Below are 27,671 nucleotides of genomic sequence, written 5' to 3' on the forward strand. Positions count from 1 at the left end.
TGATGGCAATATTACTTCTTATATACCAGTTTAATAAAATTGTGGGGCAGATTTAGGGGTGGGTCATGGGGGCTCCAGGCCATGAGCTGTGTAAGGGCCCCATGCTTTTTCATGACAGCCCTGGCCACGCCTCCAGACAGAGCAGATGATGCGTTGTGTAACGCCCCATGGGTGTGAACCCACTGTGCCACAAGTTATGGCACAGTGATACCACTATATACATTTTAAATCCATTTTTATACCAGAATTATTCTTTAACTCTCTGACCAAATTTCTGGTCATTGAAACCTTTTCGGTATATTAGAAAATTGCAGGAATAAAAAAAAAAAAAAAACTTACATAAAGTCAATGGAGGACCATTAAAGAAATGTTTTAGATTAAACACTATAAAAAGTATAAAACTATTTATTTTTGCCAGAAATGTCTTTTTTATGAGCTGGATATAGATCAGTTCCCACGATCGGCCTCTTCTATTGTCCTTCAATCCCAAAGTACAAAAGGAAAACATCAGCACATCCTTTCCCCTGCAGGAACTGGTAGAGCTGGCCTAGATCCATGTGGTTTCCTCGGGATCCATGTACATCAAACACCTTCTCTTCTAGAGTCGGGAATTTTCTCAGTTTCTGAATTTCTGTTTGAGTCTCTGAAGCAGAGGAGGACAACGGGACGTCTTCCCGATGTCTGATTAAAATGCGTTTCCAAGTCAGTTTCCTTATTCTGAAAAGTAAGTGATGAGAAGTAAGTGACCATACGTGGCCCAAATGTATAGCTAAATTGTAAAATAATGATGAGTGGGTTCCCTAGAAAATTAAAGGGGTACTCCGGCGCTAAGACATCTTATCCCCTATCCAAATGATAGGAGATAAGATGCCTGATCGCAGGAGTCCTGCCGTTGGGGACCCCCGTGATCTTGCACGCAGCACCCCGTTACCATCAGTCCCCAGAGCATGTTCGCTCCGGGTCTGATGACTGGCGATCACGGGGCCGGAGCATTGTGATGTCACGGCTCCTCCCCGTGTGACGTTACACTCCGCCTCCTCAATGCAAGTCTATGGGAGGGGGCGTGACAGCTGCCACGCCCCCTCCCATAGGCTTGCATTGAGGGGGCGGGGCGTAAGATAAGATTGTCTTAGCGCCGGAGTACCCCTTTAAGTCTGGCAACTGGGTTTTGCCCCTGCCTTCATGCACTTGGTAGTGGGGTATTTCCACTTAAGGCTAAATGCATAGAGCTAGATGCCACTCCTGCTGTGCCCACCTTATAAAATGACTGGTGTGTGCTCCACCTGCATCAGCCAAGGTTAGTATAGATATAGACTGAAGCACATTAAATGGGTATACCGATTACAAAAAATTAAGTATAAATAAGACAATCACCCCAATATATATAACTTACTAATATAGTGTTATCACAAATTGTACTGGCTTCAGCATGATTTTTTTGGCATTCACCTCTGACAGGAAGTTTTGTAATTCTCTCATTTTTAGTATGGTGTTGTCTTCAGCTGCCTGACTCCACCCTCTCTCCTAACAGAAAAGTTGAGTAGTCCTTTCATTGTCAGTGTAGTGATGTCTCGAGCTCCACGGCTCCTCCTATTCTCTCGAGACAACGCATTATCCTCTGCAGTCTCAGGAGGCGTGGCTGGATCTTCCCCCCAAGCTCTAGCCCTGCCCCCTGAGTGATGTCATCACCTCTGATCAGCCCCTACAACCTACATCTTCATCTCCCTGTCGTATATACATATATATCTTTATTGGGACACTTAGTATAAAGACATCTCATTCTTCCCTATGCTGCCTTGTGCTGAATATTGCTACAGGCAGAGGAACAGACAGAATTAATTATAGAAGGTGTTGCAATCTCAAGAAATGTTTAACCCCTTAATGACATAGGACGTAAATGTATGTCCTGGTACTTAACGCACGTACATTTACTTCATGTATATGACCGCGGGCGTCGGAGTGGTGCTCGTGTCATGTGCGGCAGGTCCCGGCTGCTATCAGCAGCCAGGGACCTGCCGGTAATGGTGCACATTAGCGATCGCGCTGATGTGTGCCATTAAAGGGGTACTCCGCTGCTCAGCGTTTGGAACAAACTGTTCCGAACCCTGGAGCCGATGCCGGGAGCTCATGACATCATAGCCCCGCCCCTCATGACATCATGCTGCTGCAGGGATCCGATCATCCAGCATGGTGGCTGGACTGCCGCCACGCCTCCTCCCATTGACTTGCATTGAGGGGGCGTGACCATGAGCACGAAAACAGCGTTCGGAACATTTACTTTCGAACGCTGCCCAGTGGAGTACCCCTTTAAGAGCCATAGTGTTTGAAACACGTTGGCGTGTGCGGGTTTTTAACTCACTTGAGCACTTAATTTGTGTGTTTTTTAACATTAAAGTTTGGATTTTTAATATTCCTTGTGGAGCTGGACAACTACCTCCATTTATTACCATTGTCTGGACGATGGAGGATGTGGCTCAGCGATATTGCCCTCTGCTCCCTGCTATGGAGGTGTCTGACTATCAACCACACATGGAGAGCTGCTGCATTTGTTTTCCAATTTTTTTGTGTTTCTTACCCCCTTTATGACTTACAGTACTCAGAGATTGGTTGATTGTATGTACCTTCCCGCCACTGTGTTGTGCAAGGGTATAGTAAATACATAGAAGAAGAGGGAGTGCTGGAGGAAGGCTCTGTTACTGCTGGCTGGAAAAGGGGCTGGAGAATTGTTTAAAATCTCAGTCTCTCACAATCCCTGGTTTAATCCTTTTGTTTTAAAGCTACTCAAGTCCTTCTTTATATTTATTTTGTGCTCTGTGGCTGTAGACCACAGTAGCTAGACCAGATTGGGCGAGTACTGCTACTAAAATTTAAAGGGATACTCTGCTGCTCAGCATTTGGAACAAACTGTTCCAAATGCAGGAGTCGGGAGCTTGTGACGTCATAGACTTGCATTGAGGGGGCGGGGTGTGACATGAGGGGGCGGGGCTATAACGTCACGCACGCTGAGCAGCGGGGTACCCCTTTAACACTCTGCCACCCTCGACATGTTTCACTGCATGCTGCAGCTTTGTCAAGGGGTAGTAGGCTAAGGAGTGCCGGAACGCCGTGCTGGAGGTTTTAGAACCTTCTGTAATGACGTGGCTTGTAGAGTTCAAAATCTCTCTGACCAATCGCTATGTTTCTTTTTACTTCCACCTATAACCCTCTTGCTTTCCTGGACGGACAGGTGTATCTACCTATAAATAGCTACTTAGCCCAGTTTCTAGTACTGTGTGATTGGTGAAGGTAAGTAGCTATTTATAGGTAGATACACCTGTCAGTCCAGGAAAGTAAGAGGATGATAGGTGGTGGTAAAAAGAAACAGTGATTGGTCAGAGAGATTTTGAACTCTACAAGCCACGTCATTACAGAAGGTTCTAAAAGCTCCAACATGGCGTTCTGGCACTCCTTCGCCTACTACCTCTTGACAAAGCCGCAGCATGCGGTGAAACATGTCGAGGGTGGCAGAGTGTTTTTTTTTTTTTTTAAATCAACCGGTGCCAGAAAGTTAAACAGATTTGTAAATGACTTCTATTAAAAAATCTTTACCCTTCCACTACATTTTAGCGGCTGTATGCTACAGAAGAAATTCCTTGCTTTTTGAATTTCTTTTCTGTCTTGTCCACAGTGCTCTCTGCTGACACCTCTGTCCGTGTCAGGAACTGTCCAGAGCAACATAGGTTTTCTTTGGGGATGTTCTCCTGCTCTGGACAGTTCCTGACACGGACAGGGGTGTCAGCAGAGAGCACTGTGGACAAGACAAAAAAAGAAATTCAAAAAGAAAAGAATTTCCTCTATAGCATACAGCTGCTAAAAAGTACTGGAAGAGTAAAGATTTTTTTAATAGAAGTCATTTACAAATCTGTTTAACTTTCTGGCACCGGTTCATTTAAAAAAAAAAGGTTTCTACCGTAGTACCCCTTTAAGTTTTAATAGCAGTACTCGCGCAATCTGGTCTAGCTACTGTGGTCTGCAGCCACAGAGATCAAAATAAATATAAAGAAGGACTTGAGTAGCTTTCAGACGTAAGGAATGAACCAGGGATTGTGAGAGGCTGAGATTTTAAACAATTGTGTGTAGAAATAAAGCATTGAAAACTATTTTATGGTTTATAGGAAATAACGTGAAATTAGTGAATCATCTGGATGGTGATCTATTGGTGAATATATTGTAAAGATACCCTCCATAAACAGGTCTCAAATAGAAAGAATAGTGTGTGTCTGTGTCACTTGCTGTGACTACTGGGCAATTGGTGGTGGTGCCGACACATACAATGGCCCTCATTTACTATTGCAAACCCGACATGTTTTTTAGGGTTGTGCGCCAGATTCTAGTGCATTGCGCCACAAATTCTGTCTGCACCACATTTTGCGCCAGAACTGAAAAAACCCCAACTAACTCTCCATTTTGCTTAGAAAATCTGAAAAGGGGGCATGACCGTAGGGGAAAGGGGGCGTGGTCATAAAAGGGGCATGTTCCCGACATTTTCTCAAAAACCCAACATATTTACTAAGGTTTCCACAGAAAATGTGAAAAAAAAAAGCAAAATGAAGGGAAAGTGGAAAATGTAGGGAAACCTTAGTAAATACCGTGGAAAATAAATTGTAGGGAATTAAAACCCACAAAGAAACCTACACAACACTCTTAGTAAATAAGGGCCAATTTATCAATGGAAAATATTTGTGTTCCATTCAGTGAACAGAAAAGACTCAAGCGTATCCATACCTGGACCAGAGCTCTTCCCATACCTGGACCAGAACCCTTCCCATACCTGGACCAGAACTCTTCCCATACCTGGACCAGAACCCTTCCCACTCCTGGACCAGAACCCTTCCCATACCTGGACCAGAACTCTTCCCATACCTGGACCAGAACTCTTCCCATACCTGGACCAGAGCTCTTCCCATACCTGGACCAGAACTCTTCCCATACCCGGACCAGAACTCTTCCCATACCTGGACCAGAACTCTTCCCATACCCGGACCAGAACTCTTCCCATACCTGGACCAGAGCTCTTCCCATACCTGGACCAGAGCTCTTCCCATACCTGGACCAGAACCCTTCCCATACCTGGACCAGAACTCTTCCCATACCTGGACCAGAACTCTTCCCATACCTGCCTGGACCAGAACTCTTCCCATACCTGCCTGGACCAGAACTCTTCCCATACCTGCCTGGACCAGAACTCTTCCCATACCTGCCTGGACCAGAACTCTTCCCATACCTGCCTGGACCAGAACTCTTCCCATACCTGCCTGGACCAGAACTCTTCCCATACCTGCCTGGACCAGAACTCTTCCCATACCTGCCTGGACCAGAACTCTTCCCATACCTGCCTGGACCAGAACTCATCCCATACCTGCCTGGACCAGAACTCATCCCATACCTGCCTGGACCAGAACTCATCCCATACCTGCCTGGACCAGAACTCATCCCATACCTGCCTGGACCAGAACTCATCCCATACCTGCCTAGACCAGAACTCATCCCATACCTGCCTGGACCAGAACTCATCCCATACCTGCCTGGACCAGAACTCATCCCATACCTGCCTGGACCAGAACTCATCCCATACCTGCCTGGACCAGAACTCATCCCATACCTGCCTGGACCATAACTCATGCCATACCTGCCTGGACCAGAACTCATCCCATACCTGCCTGGACCAGAACTCATCCCATACCTACCTGGACCAGAACTCATCACATACCTGGACCAGAACTCTTCACACGCCTCCTGTGCTCCTTCCACACACACAATACCAGGTTTCCCGGGCATGCTGAAGCCAGTCAGTCCCAGCTCCTTGGACCATTCTAATATATTTTTCCTTTTTTGCTTATTGTATATATGGTGGCTGTAAATCCACAATCTAGTAAAGATGGAGTCTTCCAATGTGGCCGCTTCCTGCTGGTTGTCCGTCGGAGTCGCTTTGTTCAGGTAGGTTTCAGCATTTTCTTGCACCCACTCGGTGGCACTTAAGATGCAGACATCTCCACTGCAGCTGCTTCTCAGGTACGTGTTAAGGTCCGAATTGAGCTGCGCCTGTTGTGACCGGACCAGGGAAGGCGACCTATTTGAGAGAAGGGGATTGGTTAGCATGAACTATTTTACTGGAGGTCAGATACCCTACTTATCTGGACTCCTTCAAGGCTGTTTATGCAGATTCCACACAGGGCCATTTGTTTATCCAGACTCCCTGCATGGCCATTTGTTTATCTGGACTCCGCACAGGGTCAGATGTTTATGCTAGTGTTTCCCAACCAGGGTGCCACCAGGGTGCCTTTGGCTGTCTGGGCAGGCTGGGAGTTGTAGTTTTGCAACAGCTTGAGGCACCCTGGTAGGGAAACACTGGTTTATCCGGACCCCCCGCCGGGACGGCTGTTTACCCGGACCCCCGCCGGGACGGCTGTTTACCCGGACCCCCCGTTGGGACGGCTGTTTACCCGGACCCCCCGTTGGGACGGCTGTTTACCCGGACTCCCCGCCGGGACGGCTGTTTATCCGGACTCCATTACTCCGGACAGCGTTTGTCAATACTGACTCCCTGCTGGGCTGTTTGTTAATCCGGAGTCCTTGCCAGGCGGTTTGTTTATCTGGACCTGTTACAGTTTACATGAGGTGACTTCGATTACAGTTCCAACATCTTGGGTAAGACTGTAGCGCACAAGGATTGAAAAAAAATAAATAAAAGATATAATAACGTGTAAACTTTACCTGACGACGATTTCTGGCGGCACATTTGGATAATGTGGCGGGTATGAACAATGTAATGACAGCACGTGCTACAGGACAGAGAAGAACAGGGTTAGTGGATAAGTCATCAGTGAGATAATATCTATTGGGAGCAATAACATTAATGGTATATTGTTAGAATAGTCAGTCAAACTCCTATTTCTGTGACTCTTGCCGACTACTTAAAACGTTAGGAGCGAGTTCTATTGAAGTGGATGGAGCAAAGTTATAATACCATATACAACCTAAGGACAGAGTTGGAGCTGTTTTTTGGAAGAAACTATCCCTATTTTTCCATTTCTGGACAACCCCTTTAAGCTCTATTCAGATCTGTTCTGCCACTGCGGTTTCCAGAACTATGACACTGTGCAGGACCCATTATACAAAATGCTCCATCTCTGCGTGAGTAACAAAGGGGTCTGTTAGGTCCTGTAATATTTAAAGGGGTACTCCAGTGAAAAACTTTTTTTTTTTTTTTATCAAATGATGGTGCCAGAAAATTAAACCGATTTGTAAATTACTTCTATTAAAAAAAAATCTTAATCCTTCCAGTATTTATTAGCTGCTGAATAATACAGAGGAAATTATTTTCTTTTTGGAACACAGTGCTCTCTGCTGACATTACGACCAAAGTGCTCTCTGCTGACATTTCTGTCCATTTTAAGAACTGTCCAGAGTAGGAGAAAATCCCCATAGAAAACATATGCTGCTCTGGACAGTTCCTAAAATGGACAGAGGTGTCAGCAGAGAGCTCTGTGTTCCAAAAAGAAAAGAATTTCCTCTGTAGTATTCAGCAGCTAATAAGTACTGGAAGGATTAAGATTTTTTTTAAAGAAGTAATTTACAAATCTGTTTAACTATCTGGCACCAGTTGATTTAAAAAAAATTAAAGTTTTCCACCGGAGTACCCCTTTAACATGAAGAATAGCGCTGCACGCATTACTATTGTCCCTGTCATATCTGATGGAATACGCGTACCATAGCGGATTACAGCAGCCATGTTGTCTCAGCTGGTGATTGGGCAGCCACTCCTGATCATCTCTGAAGGAAGGTGCCGGAGAACTCAGAAGTTTTGTAAGAATATCGGCGATTGTGGGCCCCGTACGGGAGATTGCAGGGGTCCCGGCTAGAGATGATTGAAGTTACAGTGATTCGATTCGTCACAAACTTCTCGGCTCGGCAGTTTCTGACTTTATCCTGCATAAATGAGTTCAGCTTTCAGGTGCTTTGGTGGGCTGGAAAAGCTGAATACAGTCCTAGAAGAGTTTCCTGGGACTGTACCCACCATTTTCCAGCCCACCGGAGCACCTGAAAGCTGAACTAATTTATGCAGGCTAAAGTCATCAATTGCTGAGCCGAGAAGTTCGTGACGAATCGAATTACTGTAACTTCGCTCATCTCTAGTCCCAGCAGTCGATCCACAGGATGAATTCAGTTCCCAGGATTACCCCTTCAAGTTGCATGAAATTGGCATTATGTCCGTTTTAGAGGTGGTCTTACCTGGACACTGTCAGCCTGCCCCAGCTTCATGGTCAGAGTGAACTGAATCTGGAGCGTTGGGGGGACGGCGGCGGCGGCGCTATTCTCTGCGTAGTGCCTCAGCTCGGCCAGTGCTAGCTGATCGGTGATGCTGAACTCTTCTTCATTTGGGAACATGCTGGATAGAAGGTCCAGCTCAGAGATCTGTGCCTCCGCCTCCTCATAACTCGTCATTCTCTGAGGATTGATGAGAACCACGGATAAGAACCACGCCTGCCAAATACATGCTACTACTGGATGAGGGGGCATGCCGAGTGTAACAGCTTTACTTTCAATACATTTTTATTGACATTGTCAAAAGTAATAGCATGCAGAGTAATAATAAAACAAATAAACATAATCCCAGGAACATCCAGGAGTAAAAGAACAAACAAACGGAAAGTCCACACAGCAAATAGATATCCTGGGAAACCCTCCCAGGCGGGCTCAATTACAAATCATCATATAAATGTAGTTTATGTAGTTGCTGGTATCCAATAGGGATGTAAGAAAAAATCGATTCCCGCGATTATCACGATTTTTCACTTGCCGATACTGAATCGATTCAAAAATATTTTGCATCGATTCAGTATCGGCAAGTGAAAAATCGCTTTAGTGATGTGTTATTTCTATCTCCTGATGCACAGAAAGCATGTCCTGGGCATCAGGAGATACAAGTTCCACATTTTGTCAGCCGGATCTGACGCGGCGGCGGCGCTCTGGATGTATGGAGCGGGCTCTGATTCGTGCCCGCTCCATACTCTGCAGCCCCCGGCTGATTTCAGTATCCGGGGGCTGCTGATGCATCACCGCCGCTAGTATCCAGCATGCGGTGCTCTGCAGTGTGTATGGAGCGGGCTCCCGACTCGTGCCCGCTCCATACTCTGCAGCCCCCGGCTGTTCTCAGTAGCCGGGGGCCGCCGCTAATAGCCAGCATGCGGGGATCGCCGCGGCTGGCTATTAACCCTTTAGATCGCCGCTGTCAAAGCTGACAGCGGCGTCTAAAGGGAGATGTGTAGGCTCTCCGTGGCTCTGTCATTGATAGAGCCTGGCTGGACCAGGCTCTATCAATGGATCGCAGATAAATGGAGTTCAATAGAACTCTATTCATCTGTCTGAGGAATCTAATGATTCCTAAAAGACTAATAAAGTGTACAAAAAAAAAAAAATAAAAAAAAAAATAAAGCTTTAATAAAAGCGTAAAAGACTGTTTTTTAAACAGAATCGGGATATATCGCGATGTATCGTCACCTAGACGGTATTGCGATATATCGGGATATATCGAATCGCCACACTGGTATCGCGATTCGAATCGCCAAATTCTTGGCGATTCACACCCCTAGTATCCAATAGTGTCTGTGTTGCCTAGGCGAGGTATGACTACAATAGGTATAAGACCGCACTTTATTGGTGATCACATAATAGAGAGCCGGTGCCTCGTGTAGAGTGGAGGGGGTAGTATGTGGAATGGTGGTACAGGTGTGCGTTCAGGATGCATCTGAACTAAAAGAATTTTAGGCAAGGGCCAGGGGAGTGTCTACAGATCCTTCTCATGGTGCGTGTAGGTAGGGCTGGGCGGTATACCGGTTCATACCGAACACCGAAATTTTTGTGCTGCACGATATGAATTTTAACCCATACCGCAATACAGTGACCTTCGACCTACGATGGCCCCGACATACGATCATTTCAACATACGATGCTTTTGTATGTCGGGGCCATCGAATAAACGGCTATCCGGCAGCGCTGACAGCTTCACCTGCTGCCGGATAGCAGTTTACGGTGCCCCGTGTGGACCGCTGATGATCACTTGCCTGTCCTCGGGGCTCCGGCGCGTCCCCTTCCTGATCCCCTCCATCGTCGTCACGCACGCCGTCCCGTCATCCAATAGGAGCGGCGTGCGTAGTGACGTGATGACGGCGACGTGAGAGCAACGAACCCAGGCAGCAGAGACGTTCTGGAGCGGCGGGGACACCACGGGGACGTGGCAACAGCGATAGAGCGCAACATCCAGGGCAGGGGTGACGGGTCCGGAGCAGCGGGGACAGGTGAGTACAACTTTCTATTCTTTACATTGCACGGATCCTTCAACATGCGATGGTTTCAACAAACGATGGTTCATTTGGAACGGATTACCATCGTATGTTGAGGGACCACTGTACTGGTTTGGGCCATCCCCCTCGGGAATTAATGAATTATCAGCCCAGCGCTGCGCTGTCCCCACATGGGGGAACTAATCATATGTGATCTGCGAGTGCGGTTCTTCCCCCCCCCCCAATTAATTATTAGCCCATCGCTGCGCTGTCCCCATTGGGGTACTACTCACATATGTCACTCGCAAGCTCTGCCCTCCTCGTCCACCTGTTTGTTGTGGCTGCCGGCACTGACACTCTATACCAGTTGTCTTCAACCTCCAGATGTTGCAAAACTACAACTCCCAGCATCCCCGGACAGCCAACGGCTGTCCGGGCATGCTGGGAGTTGTAGTTTTGCAACATCTGGAGGTCCCCAGGTTGACCACTGCTCTATACTGTATCCCTATGCCCGGGCTGCAAAAGTTAAACAAAATAAACCTTAACTCACCTTCCCCGTCGGTCCGGACCTGCTTCCTAGGGAATGGAACGTCGGACAGCCGTCAGCCTATCACGGCCGCAGCGATGTTCTTCCTCGGCCGGTGATAGGTTGAGTGCACTGTCATGTAAGAAGCCGGCCAGCTTCTTACATGACAGTGGGCTCAGCCTTTCACCGGCCGAGGCGGAACATCGCTGCGGCCGGTGATAGGCTGACGGCTCTCCGAAGTTCACGTCCCCAGGAAGAGCGTAAGGCTGCCGTAGGAACATGCGTTAAAGTTTATTTTTGTTTACCTTTTGCAGCCTGGGCATAGGGATACAGCGTACAGTACAGAGATCCAGCGCTGGCGGCCGCAACAAACAGGAGGACGAGGGGTGACGCGAGTAGTTCCCCGATGGGAACAGAGCCGTGCTGGGCTAATAATTAACCCCTTAAGGACCAAGGACGTACCGGTACGTCCTTGGTCCTGCTCTTCTGATATAACGCGGGGTTACACAGTAACCCCGCGTCATATCACGGTGGGCCCGGCGTCATAGTGAAGCCGGGACCCGCCTCTAATAGCGCGCAGCGCCGATCGCGGCGCCGCGCGCTATTAACCCTTTAGCCGCGCACTCAGAGCTGAGCCGCGCGGCTAAAAGTGAAAGTTCCTGGCTAGCTCAGTCGGGCTGTTCGGGATAGCCGCGGCTAATCGCAGCATCCCGAACAGCTTACAGGACAGCGGGAGGGCCCCTTCCTGCCTCCTCGCTGTCCGATCGCCGAATGACTGCTTAGTGCCTGAGATCCAGGCCTGAGCAGTCATGCGGCAGAATCGTTGATCAACATAGAAGATCAGTGTGTGCAGTGTTATAGGTCCCTATGGGACCTATAACACTGCAAAAAAAAAAGTGAAAAAAAAAGTGAATAAAGATCATTTAACTCCTCCCCTATTAAAAGTTTGAATCACCCCCCTTTTCCAATAAAAAAAAAAAAAACAGTGTAAATAAAAATAAACATATATGGTATCACCGCGTGCGGAAATGTCCGAATTATAAAAATATATCATTAAACCGCTCGGTCAATGGCGTGCGCACAAAAAAATTCCAAAGTCCAAAATAGTGCATTTTTGGTCACTTTTTATATAATTTAATAATGAATAAAAAGCCATCAATAAGTCCTATCAATGCAAAAATGGTACCGTTAAAAACTTCAGATCACGGCGCAAAAAATGAGCCCTCATACCGCCCCATACACGGAAAAATAAAAAGTTATAGGGGTCAGAAGATGACAATTTTAAACGTATTAATTTTCCTGCATGTAGTTATGATTTTTTCCAGAAGTCCGACAAAATCAAACCTATATAAGTAGGGGATCATTTTAATCGTATGGACCTACAGAATACATATCAGGTGTCATTTTTACCGAAAAATGTACTACGTAGAAACGGAAGCCCCCAAAAGTTACAAAACAGCGTTTTTTTTTCAATTTTGTCGCACAATGATTTTTTCCCCCGCTTCACCGTAGATTTTTGGGCAAAATGACTGACGTCATTACAAAGTAGAATTGGTGGTGCAAAAAATAAGCCATCATATGGATTTTTAGGTGCAAATTTGAAAGAGTTATGATTTTTTAAAGGCAAGGAGCAAAAAACGAAAATGCAAAAACGGAAAAACCCCCGGTCCTTAAGGGGTTAAAAAAAATGTTGTGGGGGGGAATACTGTTATATTCCGTGGAAAATACAGTGATACACATATTTGTCCATAGCGCCCAGCCCTACGTGTAGGTCTAATCTACAGTCAGATATCCTTGCATTATGGGGAAGAGCGCCATAGGGTCCATCTAGCATCAAACTTATTCATACGACCCGATCCCATAGCTAAGATTTTTTCATAGGAGTAAGTCGGTTTCAGTTTTTGAATTAATAGGTCCCTGGAGGGGACTTGATGACGTTTTCCAATAGCTAGTGAGGGTCAGCTTAGCGACCACGCATATTATACAGAAGAGGTCCCTGAGCATTACAGGGATATGATGCGAGCCGAGGAATAGAAGTACTAGGGAGGGGGGACCAATCTATGGGGATGTGGAGAATATCGCTAATTAGATGATGACAGTCATCCCAGAACTGGGAAACTACAGGGCATGACCAAAGAATGTGAAGAATGGTGCCTGTGTGTCCGCAGCCTCTCCATCAAAGTGAGGAGGAGCCGGGGTAAGGTCTGGCTATCTTGTCCGGGGTAAAATACCATATCAGAATGGTCTTGTATGCTGAATCGAGATGTGTAGAGCATTGCAAGGCATGATTAATACATTTAAAAGACTTTTTCCAGTCATCTAAGTCGGGAGGCAATGTGAGGTCCCTTTCCCATAGTGTTAAGGGGTAAGTTCGTTTGCAAATGTCAGACCGTGAGAAGGCAGAGTAGAACGGTTTGAGGCCCTTAATGGGGGAGGAGAGGAGACGGGAAGTATGTGAGTCTAGGCCTATAGGTGTTGCTTTAAGGTGAGATATGGAGTGTCGTAATCTCAGGTATTTGTAAAAATCCGTTCTGGGTATGTTATATTGCCCTTGCAGATTGCTAAAAAAGAGTGTAGGGTGTCCTGGCGGTGTAAGTGGCCTACGGTAAGTATGCCACTGTGGATCCAATCTCGTACATCTAAGTCTGGAGAAGAAAGTTGTAGTAAGGAAAGGGGTACTGCATTCATGTCGGAAGGGATGGGAGAGTCAATTTTAGACAAATAGGAGGTCCAAGCTGCAAAGGCCGCTTTAACTATCGGGTTGGGCAGTGAAGGGGGGGGTTCCAAGTCGGTATTAGCATAAGATCGTGGAGCGAGCTGGGAAGGGTAGAGAGGGATTCAATATGGGGGGGGGGGGGGGAAGTCAGCAGACGGCGGGGTGTGGACGGCAGGGTCATGATGTCACGACTAGGTCCTGATTAACTGAGAGGGCACACTGATGTTCTTCACCTGCTTCTGGCTCATCCGATTGGCTCTCCAACAGCCTGTAGTAATGGAGCGCCAATGACACTGATCAATGCTGTGCTATAGCACAACACTGTTCTGTGTATGCATTTGCAAGATCACATGTAATAGTCCCCTATGGGAGCTAAAACATAATAAATAAGTGATAAATAAGTCCCTTTAATAAATTAAAAAGATTAAATCTCTCTTTTTGTGATTTTTGTAAAATGAAATAATGTAAACAAAAAAAAACACAAACGTATGTGGTAAATCTCGTAGCTCATAACCCGGTATCCGAGGTTTGATGTGGTTAAAAGAAATATATATTTTATTTTTAACCACACCTCAAGAATACTACCCTGCTGAGTACACAATAAAAATAACTGGAAACAGATAGTTTGAAAAAAATCTAGAGATTTATAAAAATACAATTAAAATAAATGAAAAAGCCTTGACATATAAAACATCATACTCAGAGCAATATTCAATGTGTGACAACTTGCCTACTGAGGAAGGGGGCAGTTCTAGTACCCTGAAACGTGTTTAGGCCATTATCCAAGTCTGAACAGAGCGATATCTAGACATACTACCTGTATTGAGGCCAGCACATCACAAGGGAAGACAACTGCTTATTGCACCTGTTGCGTCAATCAAAGAGTTCCACCTACTGAGCGCACAGCAAGATCACCACCGGCACCACGAGCATCCAGCCGCAAACAAGCATGTGAGCATTAGGGATCGACAGATATCGATATTTTAGGGCCGATACCGATAATCTGTCACCTTTCAGGCCGATAACTTATACCGATATTCCGGTATAAGTTATCGGCTATTTCAACCTCCCGGTGGAGCAGAAGCCGTTGCAGATCAATGATTTAAAGCGGGCGCTTTAAATCAATGAACTGCAGCGGCTTTTGTGGTGCCAGAAACCGCCGCCGCCACCACCCGCTTCTCTCCCCCTACCTGTCCTGAGTCTAACCACCACAGTTGCCCCATCGCCTCCCCCCCATCCTCTGCCCACATACCGCCGCCGCCCCCCCCCCCATCCTCTGCCCACATACCCCCGGTGTTATAATCACCTGTTCCAGTGGGTCCGCAATACTTCTGGCTCCGTCGGCGTCCTGCACTTTCACTGTGCGACGGTGATGTCGCGTTGGGGACGTCACTTGTCATTGCGCAGCGCACAGCAACAGCGCCGAAGCCAGAAGGATCGCAGACCCCGGGAACAGGTAATTATAACACCGGGGATGGGGGGGGGGGGGAGAGGCGATGGGGTGGCAGCGGTATGTGGGCAGAGGATGGGGGGGAGGCGATGGAGCAGCGGCATGTGGGCAAAGGATCAGGGGGAGGCAATGGGGCAGTGGTGGCAGCATGTGGCCAAAGGATGGGGGGAGGCAATGGGGCAGTGGTGGCAGCATGTGGCCAAAGGATGGGGGGAGGCAATGGGGCAGTGGTGGCGGCATGTGGCCAAAGGATGGGGGGAGGCAATGGGGAAGCGGCAGCGACGGTAGTCTCTGGCCAGGGGGCGGGGCATTATTGTCGATAACCGGTCGATCCCTAGTGAGCATACCGACATCCCGGACCGCTCACATAGGAGTCTCCTGCCGGAGCTCTTTATCGTACCGGCTCGTGAAGATCTCTTCACTGCCAGTAACATCGCAGTCACTGCAGGATTCAACACCTTCGGCCCATCGCAGTACGGGACCAGTTACCACGGTGAGAATTAACCATCTTCGGCCCGTCGCAGTACGGGACCAGTTACCACGGTGAGAATTAACCATCTTCGGCCCGTCGCAGTACGGGAACAGCTGTTGCTACGGTGCGGACTAACCATCTATTTCTCTACAAATTATGGACAGCTCAGTCTAAACTAATACCACGACTGATTTTTTTTATTAATTGTCGGATTACCAGTTTATTCCGAACTATCGGCATGTGCTAACATTTAGTTTTGCTGGCATTCTCACTTGAATCCTGCCCTTAGGGCCCAATGGCAGTTTAATTTACCATACATTGAATATTGCTCTGAGTATGATGTTTTATATGTCAAGGCTTTTTCATTTATTTTAATTGTATTTGAATAAATCTCTAAATTTTTTCAAACTATCTGTTTCCAGTTGTTTTTATTGTGTACTCAGCAGGGTAGTATTCTTGAGGAGTGGTTAAAATATATTTTAGATTTGTAAATTACTTCTATATGAAAATCTTAATCAGGAGAAGAAAATCCCCATAGCAAACCTATGCTGCTCTGGACAGTTCCTGACAAGGACAGAGGTGTCAGCAGAGAGCATTGTGGTCAGAGAGAAAAGAACTACACAACTTCCTCTGGAACAGACAGCAGCTGATAAGTACTGGAAGGGTTGAGATTTTTTATATAGAAATAATTTACAATTATAAAATTTTTGGCACCAGTTGATTTAAAAAAAAAATCCTCAATAGAAGAAAAGAAAGGTGTAGGCACTGCTGGGCTAGCTGGAATGGTATGGTGCGGAGTATGTGCTGGTGGCAATAGGACAACGGAACACTGTAACTGCGGTGGTGCTCATTTGCAGGATAAACCAGGCATGGTGTACACATCCAAACGAAGAGAAAATACAAAGGCACTCACCCGTACAGTGATTCTTCTTGCTTTATTTTTCAAAAGTCCATACAGACATACGGCTGCAGCATGCAGCTACAGCAGGTGAGAGACGCCAGTACGCACTGGCGTCTCTCACCTGCTGTAGCTGCATGCTGCAGCCGTATGTCTGTATGGACTTTTGAAAAAAAAAAAAAAAAGAAGAATCACTGTACGGGTGAGTGCCTTTGTATTTTCTCTTCGTTTGGATGTTTAAAAATAAATAAATAAATAAATAAATGTTTTCCACCAGAGTACCCCTTTAAGGTTTATTCACACGTACAGTATTCTGCGCAGATTTGATGCGCAGGATTTCAAGCTGTGTTCAGTTTACATTGAAATCTGCAGCAGAAAATCCTGCGTATCAAATCTGCACAGAATATTGTATGTGTGAATAGACCCTTAAAGAGAAACTGACAGGCCGTTCACCTACACTAATCCCAATATATGGATTCTAGTGTAGGTGAACTTCTCTAAAGAAAACAGTCCTCACTTAGGCTGGGTTCACAGCAGGGAGGAGCTAAAACCTTGCGCTCCCGTATGTAATTTATTTTAATGAGCCGGCCTGAGTGAAACGTTTGGTCCGGTCGGTTCATTTTTGCGCCGTATGCGCTTTTCCCCCGGACCTAAAACTGTGGTCAACCACAGTTTTAGGTCCGGTTGTAAAAGCGCATACAGCGCAAGAATGAGCCGACCGGACCGAACGTGTCACTCCGGCCGGCTCATTGAAATGAATTACATACGGGAGCGCTTATAACGGCATACGGGAGCGCGAGGTTTTAGCTCCCTCCTGCCGTATGTGCTCCCATATGGGAGAAAATGTGATGTGAACCCAGCCTTACAGCAATCCAAGCAGTAGTTGCAGATTCATAGGACATCTTTCTTAAAAGGGGTTCTCTGCTGCTCAGCGTTTGGAACAAACTGTTCTGAACGCTAAAGCCGGTGTGAGGTGGTTTTTTGCGCCCCCGTAGATCCATGCGTCCGCTCCTCCCCCAGCTCTCCGAACATTTCCGAAGCTAGAGCTCGGGGAGGGCAGAGCAAGGGGAGGGAGGAGGTTCACACCCTCTCCCTCATCTCCCCTCCCTGAGCTCGGCTGGACGCAGATCTCTACGGCCACGCCCCCTCCCTGAGGACATAGATCTCCACGACAGGTCCCCTCCCTCATCTCCCCTCCCTGAGGACGTAGAGCAGTGCTCCCAATGAGCTCTATGTGTAAAGGGGGACATACTGCACGGGCTAAAGGGGGACATACTGTACGGGCTAAAGGGGGACATACTGTACGGGCTAAAGGGGGACATACTGTACGGGCTAAAGGGGGACATACTGTACGGGCTAAATGTCCCCCTTTAGCCCAAGCAGTATGTCCCCCTTTAGCCCGTGCAGTATGTCCCCCTTTAGCCCGTACAGTATGTCCCCCTTTAGCCCGTACAGTATGTCCCCCTTTAGCCCGTTCAGTATGTCCCCCCTTTACACATAGAGCTCATTGGGAGCACTGCTCTACGTCCTCAGCTCGGGGAGATGAGGGAGGGGACCTGCCGTGGAGATCTATGTCCTCAGCTCGGGGAGATGGGGGAGGGGACCTGCCGTGGCGATCTATGTCCTAAGAGAGGGGGCGTGTCGTAGAGATCTGCGTCCAGCCGAGATGAGGGAGGGGAGATGAGGGAGGGGGCGTGAACTTCCTCCCTCCCCTTGCTCTGCCCTCCCCCAGCTCTAGCTTTGGAAATGTTCGGAGAGCTGGGGGAGGAGCGGACGCATGGATCTACGGGGGCGCAAAAAACCACCTCACACCGGCTACGGGAGCTCGTGACGTCATAGCCCCGCCCCCTCAATGTAAGTCTATGGGAGGGGGCATGACGGCTGTCACGTCCCCTCCCATAGACTTGCATTAAGGGGGCGGGGCTATGACGTCACGAGCTCCCAGCATCGGCTTTAGCGTTCAGAACAGTTTGTTCCTAACGCTGATCAGCGGAGTACCCCTATCGTTATCGTATGGATCTAGAGAATCAAGATTATACGTCATTTTTATCAAAAAAGTGCACTGTGTAGAAACGGAAGCCTCCAAAGTTGCAATATATATATATATATATATATATATATATATTTTTTTTTATTTTTTTTTTTTTTTTTTGCCCCACAAAACTTTTTATTCTTCCACCGTAAGTTTTGTGGTAAAGTAAGTGATGTCATTCAAAGTACAATTGGTGGCGCAAAAAACAAGCCCTAATATGGGTCTGTAGGTGGAAAATTTTAAACGTTATGACTATTATAAGGCGAAGAGATAAAAAAAAATTTAAAAAATTGCTGCGTCCTTAACCCCTTAACGACGCAGGACGTATATTTACGTCCTGCGCCGGCTCCCGCGATATGAAGCGGGATCGCGCCGCGATCCCGCATCATATCGCGTCGGTCCCGGCGGTAATCAACGGCCGGGACCCGCGGCTAATACCACACATCGCCGATCGCGGCGATGTGCGGTATTAACCCTTTAGAAGCGGCGGTCAAAGCTGACCGCCGCTTCTAAAGTGAAAGTGACCCGGCTGCTCAGTCGGGCTGTTCGGGACCGCCGCGGTGAAATCGCGGCGTCCCGAACAGCTGATCGGACACCGGGAGGGCTCTTACCTGCCTCCCCGGTGTCCGATCGACGAATGACTGCTCCGTGCCTGAGATCCAGGCAGGAGCAGTCAAGCGCCGATTATGCTGATCACAGGCGTGTTAATACACGCCAGTGATCAGCATAGGAGATCAGTGTGTGCAGTGTTATAGGTCCCTATGGGACCTATAACACTGCAAAAAAAATGTAAAAAAAAAGTGTTAATAAAGGTCATTTAATCCCTTCCCTAATAAAAGTTTGAATCACCCCCCTTTTCCCATAAAAAAAATAAAACAGTGTAAAAAAAATAAAAAATAAACATATGTGGTATCGCCGCGTGCGTAAATGTCCGAACTATAAAAATATATCATTAATTAAGCCGTACGGTCAATGGCGTACGCGCAAAAAAATTCCAAAGTCCAAAAAAGCGTATTTTGGTCACTTTTTATATCATTAAAAAATGAATAAAAAGTGATCAAAAAGTCCGATCAAAACAAAAATCATACCGATAAAAACTTCAGATCACGGCGCAAAAAATGAGTCCTCATACCACCCCATACATGGAAAAATAAAAAAGTTATAGGGGTCAGAAGATGACATTTTTAAACGTATAAATTTTCCTGCATGTAGTTATGATTTTTTCCAGAAGTGCGACAAAATCAAACCTATATAAGTAGGGTATCATTTTAACCGTATGGACCTACAGAATAATGATAAGGTGTAATTTTTACCGAAATATGCACTGCGTAGAAACGAAAGCCCCCAAAAGTTACAAAATGGCGTTTTTTTTTCGATTTTGTCGCACAATGATTTTTTTTTTCCGTTTCGCCGTGCATTTTTGGGTAAAATGACTAATGTCACTGCAAAGTAGAATTGGCGACGCAAAAAATAAGCCATAATATGGATTTTTAGGTGGAAAATTGAAAGGGTTATGATTTTTAAAAAGTAAGGAGGAAAAAACGAAAGTGCAAAAACGGAAAAACCCTGAGTCCTTAAGGGGTTAAAGGAGTACTCCAGTGGAAAACATATTTTTTTTCAAATCAACTGGCGCCAGAAAGTTAAACAGATTTGTAAATTATTTCTATTTAAAAATCTTAATCCTTCCAGTACTTATCATCTGCTGTATGCTCCACAGGAAGTTGTATTTCTTTCTGGAGTTCTTTTCTGTCTGACCACAGTGCTCTCTGCTGACACCTCTGTCCCTATCAGGAACTGTCCAAGCAAGGCCCCTTAGCAAACCTCTCCTGCCGTTCCTGATACGGACAGAGGTGTCAGCAGAGAGCACTGTGGTCAGACAGAAAAGAACTCCAGAAAGAAATACAACTTTCTGTGGAGCATACAGCAGCTAAGAAGTACTGAAAGGATTAAGATTTTTCAAGAGAAGTAATTTACAAATCTGTTTAACTTTCTGGCACCAGTTGATTTAAAAAATAAAAAAAATTCCACTGGAGTACCCCTTTAACCAGCCCACGCAATTTAGTGAAGATGCACAAGCACCAAGTTTGCCGCGGTCTTATTGTAAAGCTGGCGAATACCTGTGCCCATCTGTACTGGTAACTATACAAACTCCAGGGCAGCCTATGGCTTATTGTAGTGACTGATAGTACTACAAGTCCCAGCTGAACCGTCTCCTGGAGCCACATTGACACTTACCAACACAGCAACATATGTAGAGTCCAGAGATCCATAGGTCTGTCAGTCCTACAACCTCATTGGACTAAAAGGGTCAGGTGATGTAATTGACACGTGATCAATCATGACAAGTTCTGTCTATCATACACAGTACTAATAAAGTTATTGTAACGCTGTCTCGAGATTCTTTCATCATCCAATTGGCGCTTGTAACTGCCTGTCTAGTTTTTAACCAATCGTCGCAGAGTTCCCACCTTTACGTCGTGTGACGCATCGATGTTTCTTGATCCCAAGAGGACAAACAGCTAAATGAAACTCAAACATCGCCATATTATTGTGGATGATCTCTTATGTGTTGTATCATGTTTGTCTTCGAGTTAATGGCCGACCGCCATTTATTTCTCACCCTTAAAATGGAGACATTATTTGTTGTCTAATACTGCGTGAAGTATGTCTCTGGATTTTACGGTGCTTAGTGCTAAGCTTAGTTGGGAGAGAAAGCCGGTAACGTGTAGAAAGGGGCGACGGGAGATTTCGGGAAGCGCGACACGTGGGCGAGAGCTGACAGGCCGCTTCGCACTGCGCATGCCCGAGGTATAATACTTTTGTAGTTTATAGCAGCGGTGCCAGATGTTCTTTGCTTGTAAGTCCTTGGCCCTGGGACTGCCATATGTTCGGACATAACTGCTGAGGTAAGTGGTCACTGTCCTCTAAATACGTCATCTCTAGCTATTGCAACACTACAACTCCCAGCATGCCCTGACAGCCGGGGGCTGTCAGGGCATGCTGGGAGTTGTAGTGTTGCAACAGCTGGAGAGCCTCATCTTTTGGTTCACTAGTCTAGGAAAAGATGGTCTTGGCATGCTGGGAGTTGTAGTGTTTCAACAGCTTGAGAGCCTCATCTTGGCCATCACTAGTCTAGGGGAAGGTGGTCAGGGCATACTGGGAGTTGTAGTGTTATACCAGTTGGAGAGCCTCATCTTGGCCATCACTAGTCTAGGGGAAGGTGGTCAGGGGCATGCTGGGAGTTGTAGTGTTGAAACAGCTGGAGAGTCTCATATTGGGCATCACTAGTCTAGGGGAAAGAAGGTGGTCAGGGCATGCTGGGAGTTGTAGTGTTGAAACAGCTGAAGAGCCTCATCTTGGCCATCACTAGTCTAGGGGAAGGTGGTCAGGGGCATGCTGGGAGTTGTAGTGTTGAAACAGCTGAAGAGCCTCATCTTGGGGATCACTAGTCTAGGGGAAGGTGGTCAGGGGCATGCTGGGAGTTGTAGTGTTGAAACAGCTGAAGAGCCTCATCTTGGGGATCACTAGTCTAGGGGAAGGTGGTCAGGGGCATGCTGGGAGTTGTAGTGTTGCAACAGCTGGAGAGCCTCATCTTGGGGATCACTAGTCTAGGGGAAGGTGGTCAGGGCATGCTGGGAGTTGTAGTGTTACACCAGTTGGAGTTGCTTTAAATGTATTATTATTGCCAGAACAATGTACTTACTGCCCTGACGTGTCGCCTCCTAATGACTCCCTGGTGCTAATAAAATGGTGCAGGGTCATCCACTAAATTCAAGGGAGGCTAAATCCATTTTGAATCAAAACAAATACAGTAAACCACATTTCTGATGCCAATTTCCCTTCGAATATATGTTATTTGGGTTTCGGTCAAGCACAGCCCAAATTTTCGGTCTCGTACCATAATTTCCCTTTCGGTGCGTTCATAATTGGCATCTATAGGCAATCATTATCTCCTGGGTCGCAGCATCAGTGTTTACCATTCTGCAGGCTTCAGAGCTGAAATCTCTCATCCAGCACATGTTGCTAAACTTGTTCTCAACACTGTCCAGAACAGTGTTACCAAACCAGAGTGCCTACAGCTGTTGTAAAACTACAACTCCCAGCATGCCCGGACAGCCAAGTACAAGTTGCCAGGCCTGGTACTGCAGCTTTACATGAATAGGTTTGAGCTGTACTACCAGGCACAGCCGCCTGTACCAATGTTTCTCTACCAGTGTGCATTCAGCCATTGGAAAACTACAACTCCCAGAATGCCTGGGCAGCTAAAAGCTTTCCAAACATTCTGGGAGTTGTAGTTTTGCAACAGCTGGAGGAACACTGGTTGGAAAACAGTGGTATAGGTGGCTGTGCCTGGTAGTACAGCTCAAACCTATTCATGTAAAGCTGCAGTACCAGGCCTGGTAACTTGTACTGAAAAGCCTTTGGCTGTCCGGGCATGCTGGGAGTTGTAGTTTTACATCAGACGAGCCCCTGTGTATACAGTGACTTGCAGGGTTGCCCCATCCCCTTAATTCTGCTAATTAGCTGAGGACCTTGGAGGTTAGACCCCCCCTATCCCAGTGGTCTTCAACCTGCGGACCTCCAGATGTTGCAAGACTACAACTCCCAGCATGCCCGGACAGCCGTTGGCTGTCCGGGCATGCTGGAAGTTGTAGTTTTGCAACATCTGTATGTCCGCAGGTTGGAGACCACTGCCCTATCCTGTATCCTCAAGAATAATCCCCTCAAGTCATGCCAGGTTAATGCCAGGTTGTTTCTGCTGTTCAGCAATAATGACGAATAATGATTTTCTTTTATAGGTAGTGTTAAAACGGGAAAATGGCGAAGAAGAGAGGAAAGAACCTGCCTGTCCAGGAGTCTGTGGAGACAGGTGGGTAAAGCTGGTCACGAATGTGTCTATCCAAGGAATATATTTGTTTGTTTTTTAGGGATGCACCAAAAGGAAAATTTTGGCCCAAACCGAAAACTGAAAATGTATTGCCTCGCCCACTTATTTTTTTTTTTTTTTTTATATAGTTTTTTTTTATTTTTTTATTTTTAAATTTTATTACTTTTTTCCTGGGATGTGTTGTGACCAAAACAGTAATTTTTGCATTTGGAATTTTTTTTGCGTTTACGTCATTCACGGTGCAGGATCAGAAACATAATAATTTAATAGTTGGGACAATTACACACGTGGCGATACCAAATATGTTTATTTTTATTAATTCATATTGTTTATATGGAAAATGGGAAAATGAGGGTGATTTAAACTTTTAATATGGGGCTTGGCTGCCGGAATCTATGTTACTCTTTATGAACCTGCAATCTATCCCACCGGTTGATAGAGATTTATTTTGTATTATTTGTATAATAGCTAAGCTTGCCTTAACTAGTCATTGGAACCACTGACCTGATTATAGCAAAGATAAATAACACTCCTTTGAATATATCATAGCCAGAGGTTCGGGACAAATGTTGAAATTCTCAAAACGGTGGTGTGCTTGGGAGAGGTCTAGACATTTCATACCTCCTCCGTGACGAGATGCTGAATACTAATAGCCCTAACTTTTATAGCTATACTTGATTGGGGAATAAGGTCACTGACTGACTTACCTTACATGATTACCATCCGCTACTACTATACTCAGGTCGACACATAAACATTTAGATATTGACAGATGATCAAACTTAGTACGTCCAAAGTATACCTTTTTTAAGGTTGATGATACCCCCATTCAAACCCTTCTGACATTCCTTTTACCGACAAAGGACGAAGACTTTGGGGTTATACAAATCTAAGTTTACGCCCGTTGGTGTAATTTTGTTTGTTTCTGTTCTTCTTGCAAAAAATATGTCTACAATTGTTACAGCTGACTGTGTATCTTGCACTCTGTGTTGTACCATACGGCAGCTGTGACTGCTCATTGCTTGATATTTGTTCCTAACGTACAATAAAAAACTATTGAACGTAAACTTTTAATATGGAAGGGGTTAATGTGTGTGTTTTTTAAACTTTTATTAACTTTTTTATTTTTGTATTTTTTTTTATATACGTTATTAGTCCCCATAGGGGACTTTCAGGAGGAATCATTGGATTTCTCATACAGATCAATGGAATATGATAGAACTCCATTGATCTGTGTGATCTGTGCTCATTTGGTTGAGCCTGCTTCAGCCAAGCTCAATCAAATGAAGAGCCACGGACACAAATGATGCAGAGGTAAGCTCACCCGGCTACCTCTACAGTGAATCCCCCCCCCCCACCTCAATTGCGCTGCAGGGGGGCAATCCACCCCACTGGACCACCAGGGAGCATCGGCGATCGCCGCATGTTTGCTATTAGCGCCGGCCCCCAGCTACAAGAATTAGCAGGGGGCTGCTGCGTATGGTGGTTAACCAGTTAAATGATGGACATCGGAGCAATCTCCAATGTCCGGCATTACAGGCAGATGTCAGCTGCTGATAGCAGCAGGCATCTCCCATTTTTGATGTGGACCTGAACCGCGGGCCCCCGTCATGTCCTCACCTGACTCATGATATACATGATATCAGTGCAAGCCTAAGGGAGGGAGCCTGACAGCTGTCACGCCCTCTCCCATAGACTTGCATTGAGGGGCGGAGCGTGACATCACATGGGGGCGGAGCAGTGACGTCACACGCCGCCCGCCCTGTAGTCGCCGGTAATCAGACCCGGAGAGAACACGCTCCGGGGACTGATTACAAACGGGGTGCCGCGTGCAAGATCACGGGGGTCCCCAGCGGCGGGACTCCCGCAATCAGGCATCTTATCCCCTATCCAAAGGATAGGGGATAAGATATCTAAGCACCGGAGAACCCCTTTAATGTTATCAGCTGAAAGTGTATATGGGAGTTGTGTTTTTTGGGATTACGGTATATATCTATATACAAAATCTGCCCCCAAAAAGGCATTTACTATTAAAGGTACTCTGCTGCTCAGCATTTGGAACAAACTGTTCCGAATGCTGGAGCCAGCGCCGGGAGCTCTTGACGTCATAGCCCCCACCCCCTCATGATGTCACACCCCGCCCCTTCAATGCAAGTCTATGGCAGGGGGCGTGATAGCCTTAACGGATGTTATTTTTGATTTTGATTTTTTGAATCAAGATGTCCGGACAGATCCCATTTACTATTATGGGGTCCTTCGAGCGCCGTTGTTTTCTGATGGGAGTAGCGGGAGGGAAAAACTTTTCATGATGTAATTTTTCCTCCCGCTATTCTCCCCGGGTTCCCCAATGGACGTCACACTGCCATGTCACAACAGCAGTGTGACAGAAGCCTCATTATTATTTTTTTAAAGGGATACTCCGCCCCTAGACATCTTATCTCCTATCCAAAGGATAGGGGATAAGATATCAGATTGCCGGGGTCCCGCTGCTGGGGACCCCTGGGATCTACCATGCAGCACCCACTTTTAGCGGCTTCCGGAACCGCTGGAGGTCCTCAGGCTGAGTCCATCTCGACCACGAGGACGGAGCATAGTGACGTCACGGCTCCGCCCCCTCAATGCAATTCTATTGGAGGGGCGTGACAGCTGTCACGCCCCCTCCCATAGGCTTGCATTGAGGGGGCGGAGCGTGACGTAACACGGGGGCATGGCCGTGACACCACTATGCTCCGTCCCCATGATCGCCAGTAATCAGTCCCCGGAGCGAACACGCTCCGGGGACTGATTGTAACGGGGTGCGGCGTGGAAGATCACGGGGGTCCCCAGCGGCGGGACCCCTGCGATCAGGCATCTTATCCCCTATCCTTTGGATAGGGGATAAGATGTCTTAGCGCTGGAGTACCCATTTAAGTAAAATGTAAAAATAATTCAAATTAAAAAATTAAACCAGAAAAGGGTATTAAAATGTTCCTGTCACGCAGGATGTAGGTTACCACAGACATAAAACTGCCGGGGGTGATCGTTGTATCCCTAATACCGCTGACCTGCTTTTGCACCTTCAGGGTAGGGTCACACGTATTTTGCAGCGTATTTTTTCCAGCTGATTTTGATACTCAATGACTTCAATGGGTAGGAAAATATGCAGCAGAAAAATAGGGCTCGTGTGACCCTACCCTTACCGATACGATTTCCCGTCGTTGGAAAGCCATCCTCCATATACCTAGAGCTAAGGGAGGGGGGAAACTGTTAAAACTAAAATAAGGCCTTTGTTCTTGCTGCTATAGCAACATTATACATTACACAATGTAAACGTATCCGGCATTGATATCCAACTGCTTGAAAGGGTCACTGTCACTTAGACAAAGTTTTGGCATGTCACAGGGATATCAATGCTGAGACCCCCACTGATCATGAGAACCAGACGGAAAATGTGTGCCGCATCGCAGTTCACTCCCCGGCTCATAGCAATCGTTGTCTCGCTGCTCCATAGACTTATAATAGAGCAGGGAGACAAAGATCAGTACAGGCCAGTGAGTGAACAGCGATGCCGCGCACTTCTCCTGACTCGTTCTTCGTACTCAGCCCCCGACCGATCAAAACTTTGGAAAGTGATACTTTAAAGTATTTGGATATCGATGCCAAATCCGTGTACATTGTGTAATGTATGATGTTGTAGTGGGGGTACGCTTTCCCCAAGTCTGGGCTTGATTAAAACCCATGTATAGGTGTATAAAAACATATGATATAAATACAGTGATCCCTCAACTTACAATGGCCTCAACATACAATAGTTTCATCATACAATGTACAGACAGTCCAGATCTGTGAAACGTGTCAATGGCCGGAAGATCTGACCAATCAGAATGGACATTTCACTGGTAACACCCCTGTATTCCTGAAGCGTATGCACTGACTGATGTCTGGTAGCGCCCCCTACAGTACAGGGAGGTGTTACATGTTCTTCTGTACACTTTACCCGTACCAGGGTTACCTGCTCCTTTGGACACCAGGTGAGGGCGACTCCATGTTACTTTTTTAGGACATTGCGTGTACTGTACAGGACCCTGAAGAATCTCCTGTTCTTTACATAGACCAGTGTTTCCCAAGCCGGGTGCCCCCAGCTGTTGCAAAACCACAACTCCCATCATGCCCGGACAGCCTTCGGCTGTCCGGGCATGCTGGGAGTTGTAGTTTTGCAACAGCTGGAGGCTCCCTGCTTGGGAAACACTGACTTAGACAGTGATTTACATCTCCCAGCAGATCTTTCTTACTTTTATATGAAAGGATTTGCTTTATCTTTATTAGTTATCTACTTATTTTTCTTTAATCCTCATTTTTTCCTATTTTTGGATGACATTTTGGTGCCT

The 27,671-nt window shown here is 46.5% G+C and overlaps 2 protein-coding genes across 5 annotated transcripts in view; one reads left to right on the top strand and one right to left on the bottom strand.

Annotated features, from left to right (window-relative positions):
* Nucleotides 1-300: 300 nt before the first annotated feature.
* RWDD2B (RWD domain containing 2B) lies at nt 301-21,159 on the bottom strand. Of its 2 annotated transcripts, none has more exons than XM_056559522.1 (5): nt 21,037-21,159; nt 8,272-8,487; nt 6,754-6,821; nt 5,750-6,109; nt 301-717 (listed from the first exon to the last, which is right to left on the bottom strand). In XM_056559522.1, exons 2-5 carry the CDS (start codon nt 8,482-8,484, stop codon nt 471-473), a joined length of 888 nt encoding a protein of 295 aa, XP_056415497.1. In that variant the 5' UTR covers nt 8,485-8,487; nt 21,037-21,159; the 3' UTR covers nt 301-470. The 2 variants fall into 2 exon arrangements, with proteins under 2 accessions (XP_056415497.1, XP_056415496.1); XM_056559521.1 differs by lacking the exon at nt 21,037-21,159 and adding an exon at nt 20,652-20,785 and having other exon boundaries at nt 302-717.
* USP16 (ubiquitin specific peptidase 16) overlaps nt 20,895-27,671 on the top strand; it is a 49,813-nt gene continuing 43,036 nt past the window's right edge. For 2 of the 3 annotated variants that reach the window (XM_056559515.1, XM_056559520.1), the window contains exons 1-2: nt 21,186-21,322; nt 23,216-23,286. In XM_056559515.1, the coding sequence (XP_056415490.1) occupies nt 23,235-23,286 (52 nt within the window). In that variant the 5' untranslated portion in view covers nt 21,186-21,322; nt 23,216-23,234. Of the gene's footprint in view, nt 21,079-21,185; nt 21,323-23,215; nt 23,287-27,671 lie in introns of those variants that run through there. The other variant, XM_056559516.1, reaches the window with a different exon arrangement.

Source organism: Hyla sarda, chromosome 2, assembly GCF_029499605.1.
Source record: "Hyla sarda isolate aHylSar1 chromosome 2, aHylSar1.hap1, whole genome shotgun sequence".
Taxonomy (NCBI): Eukaryota; Metazoa; Chordata; class Amphibia; order Anura; family Hylidae; genus Hyla; species Hyla sarda.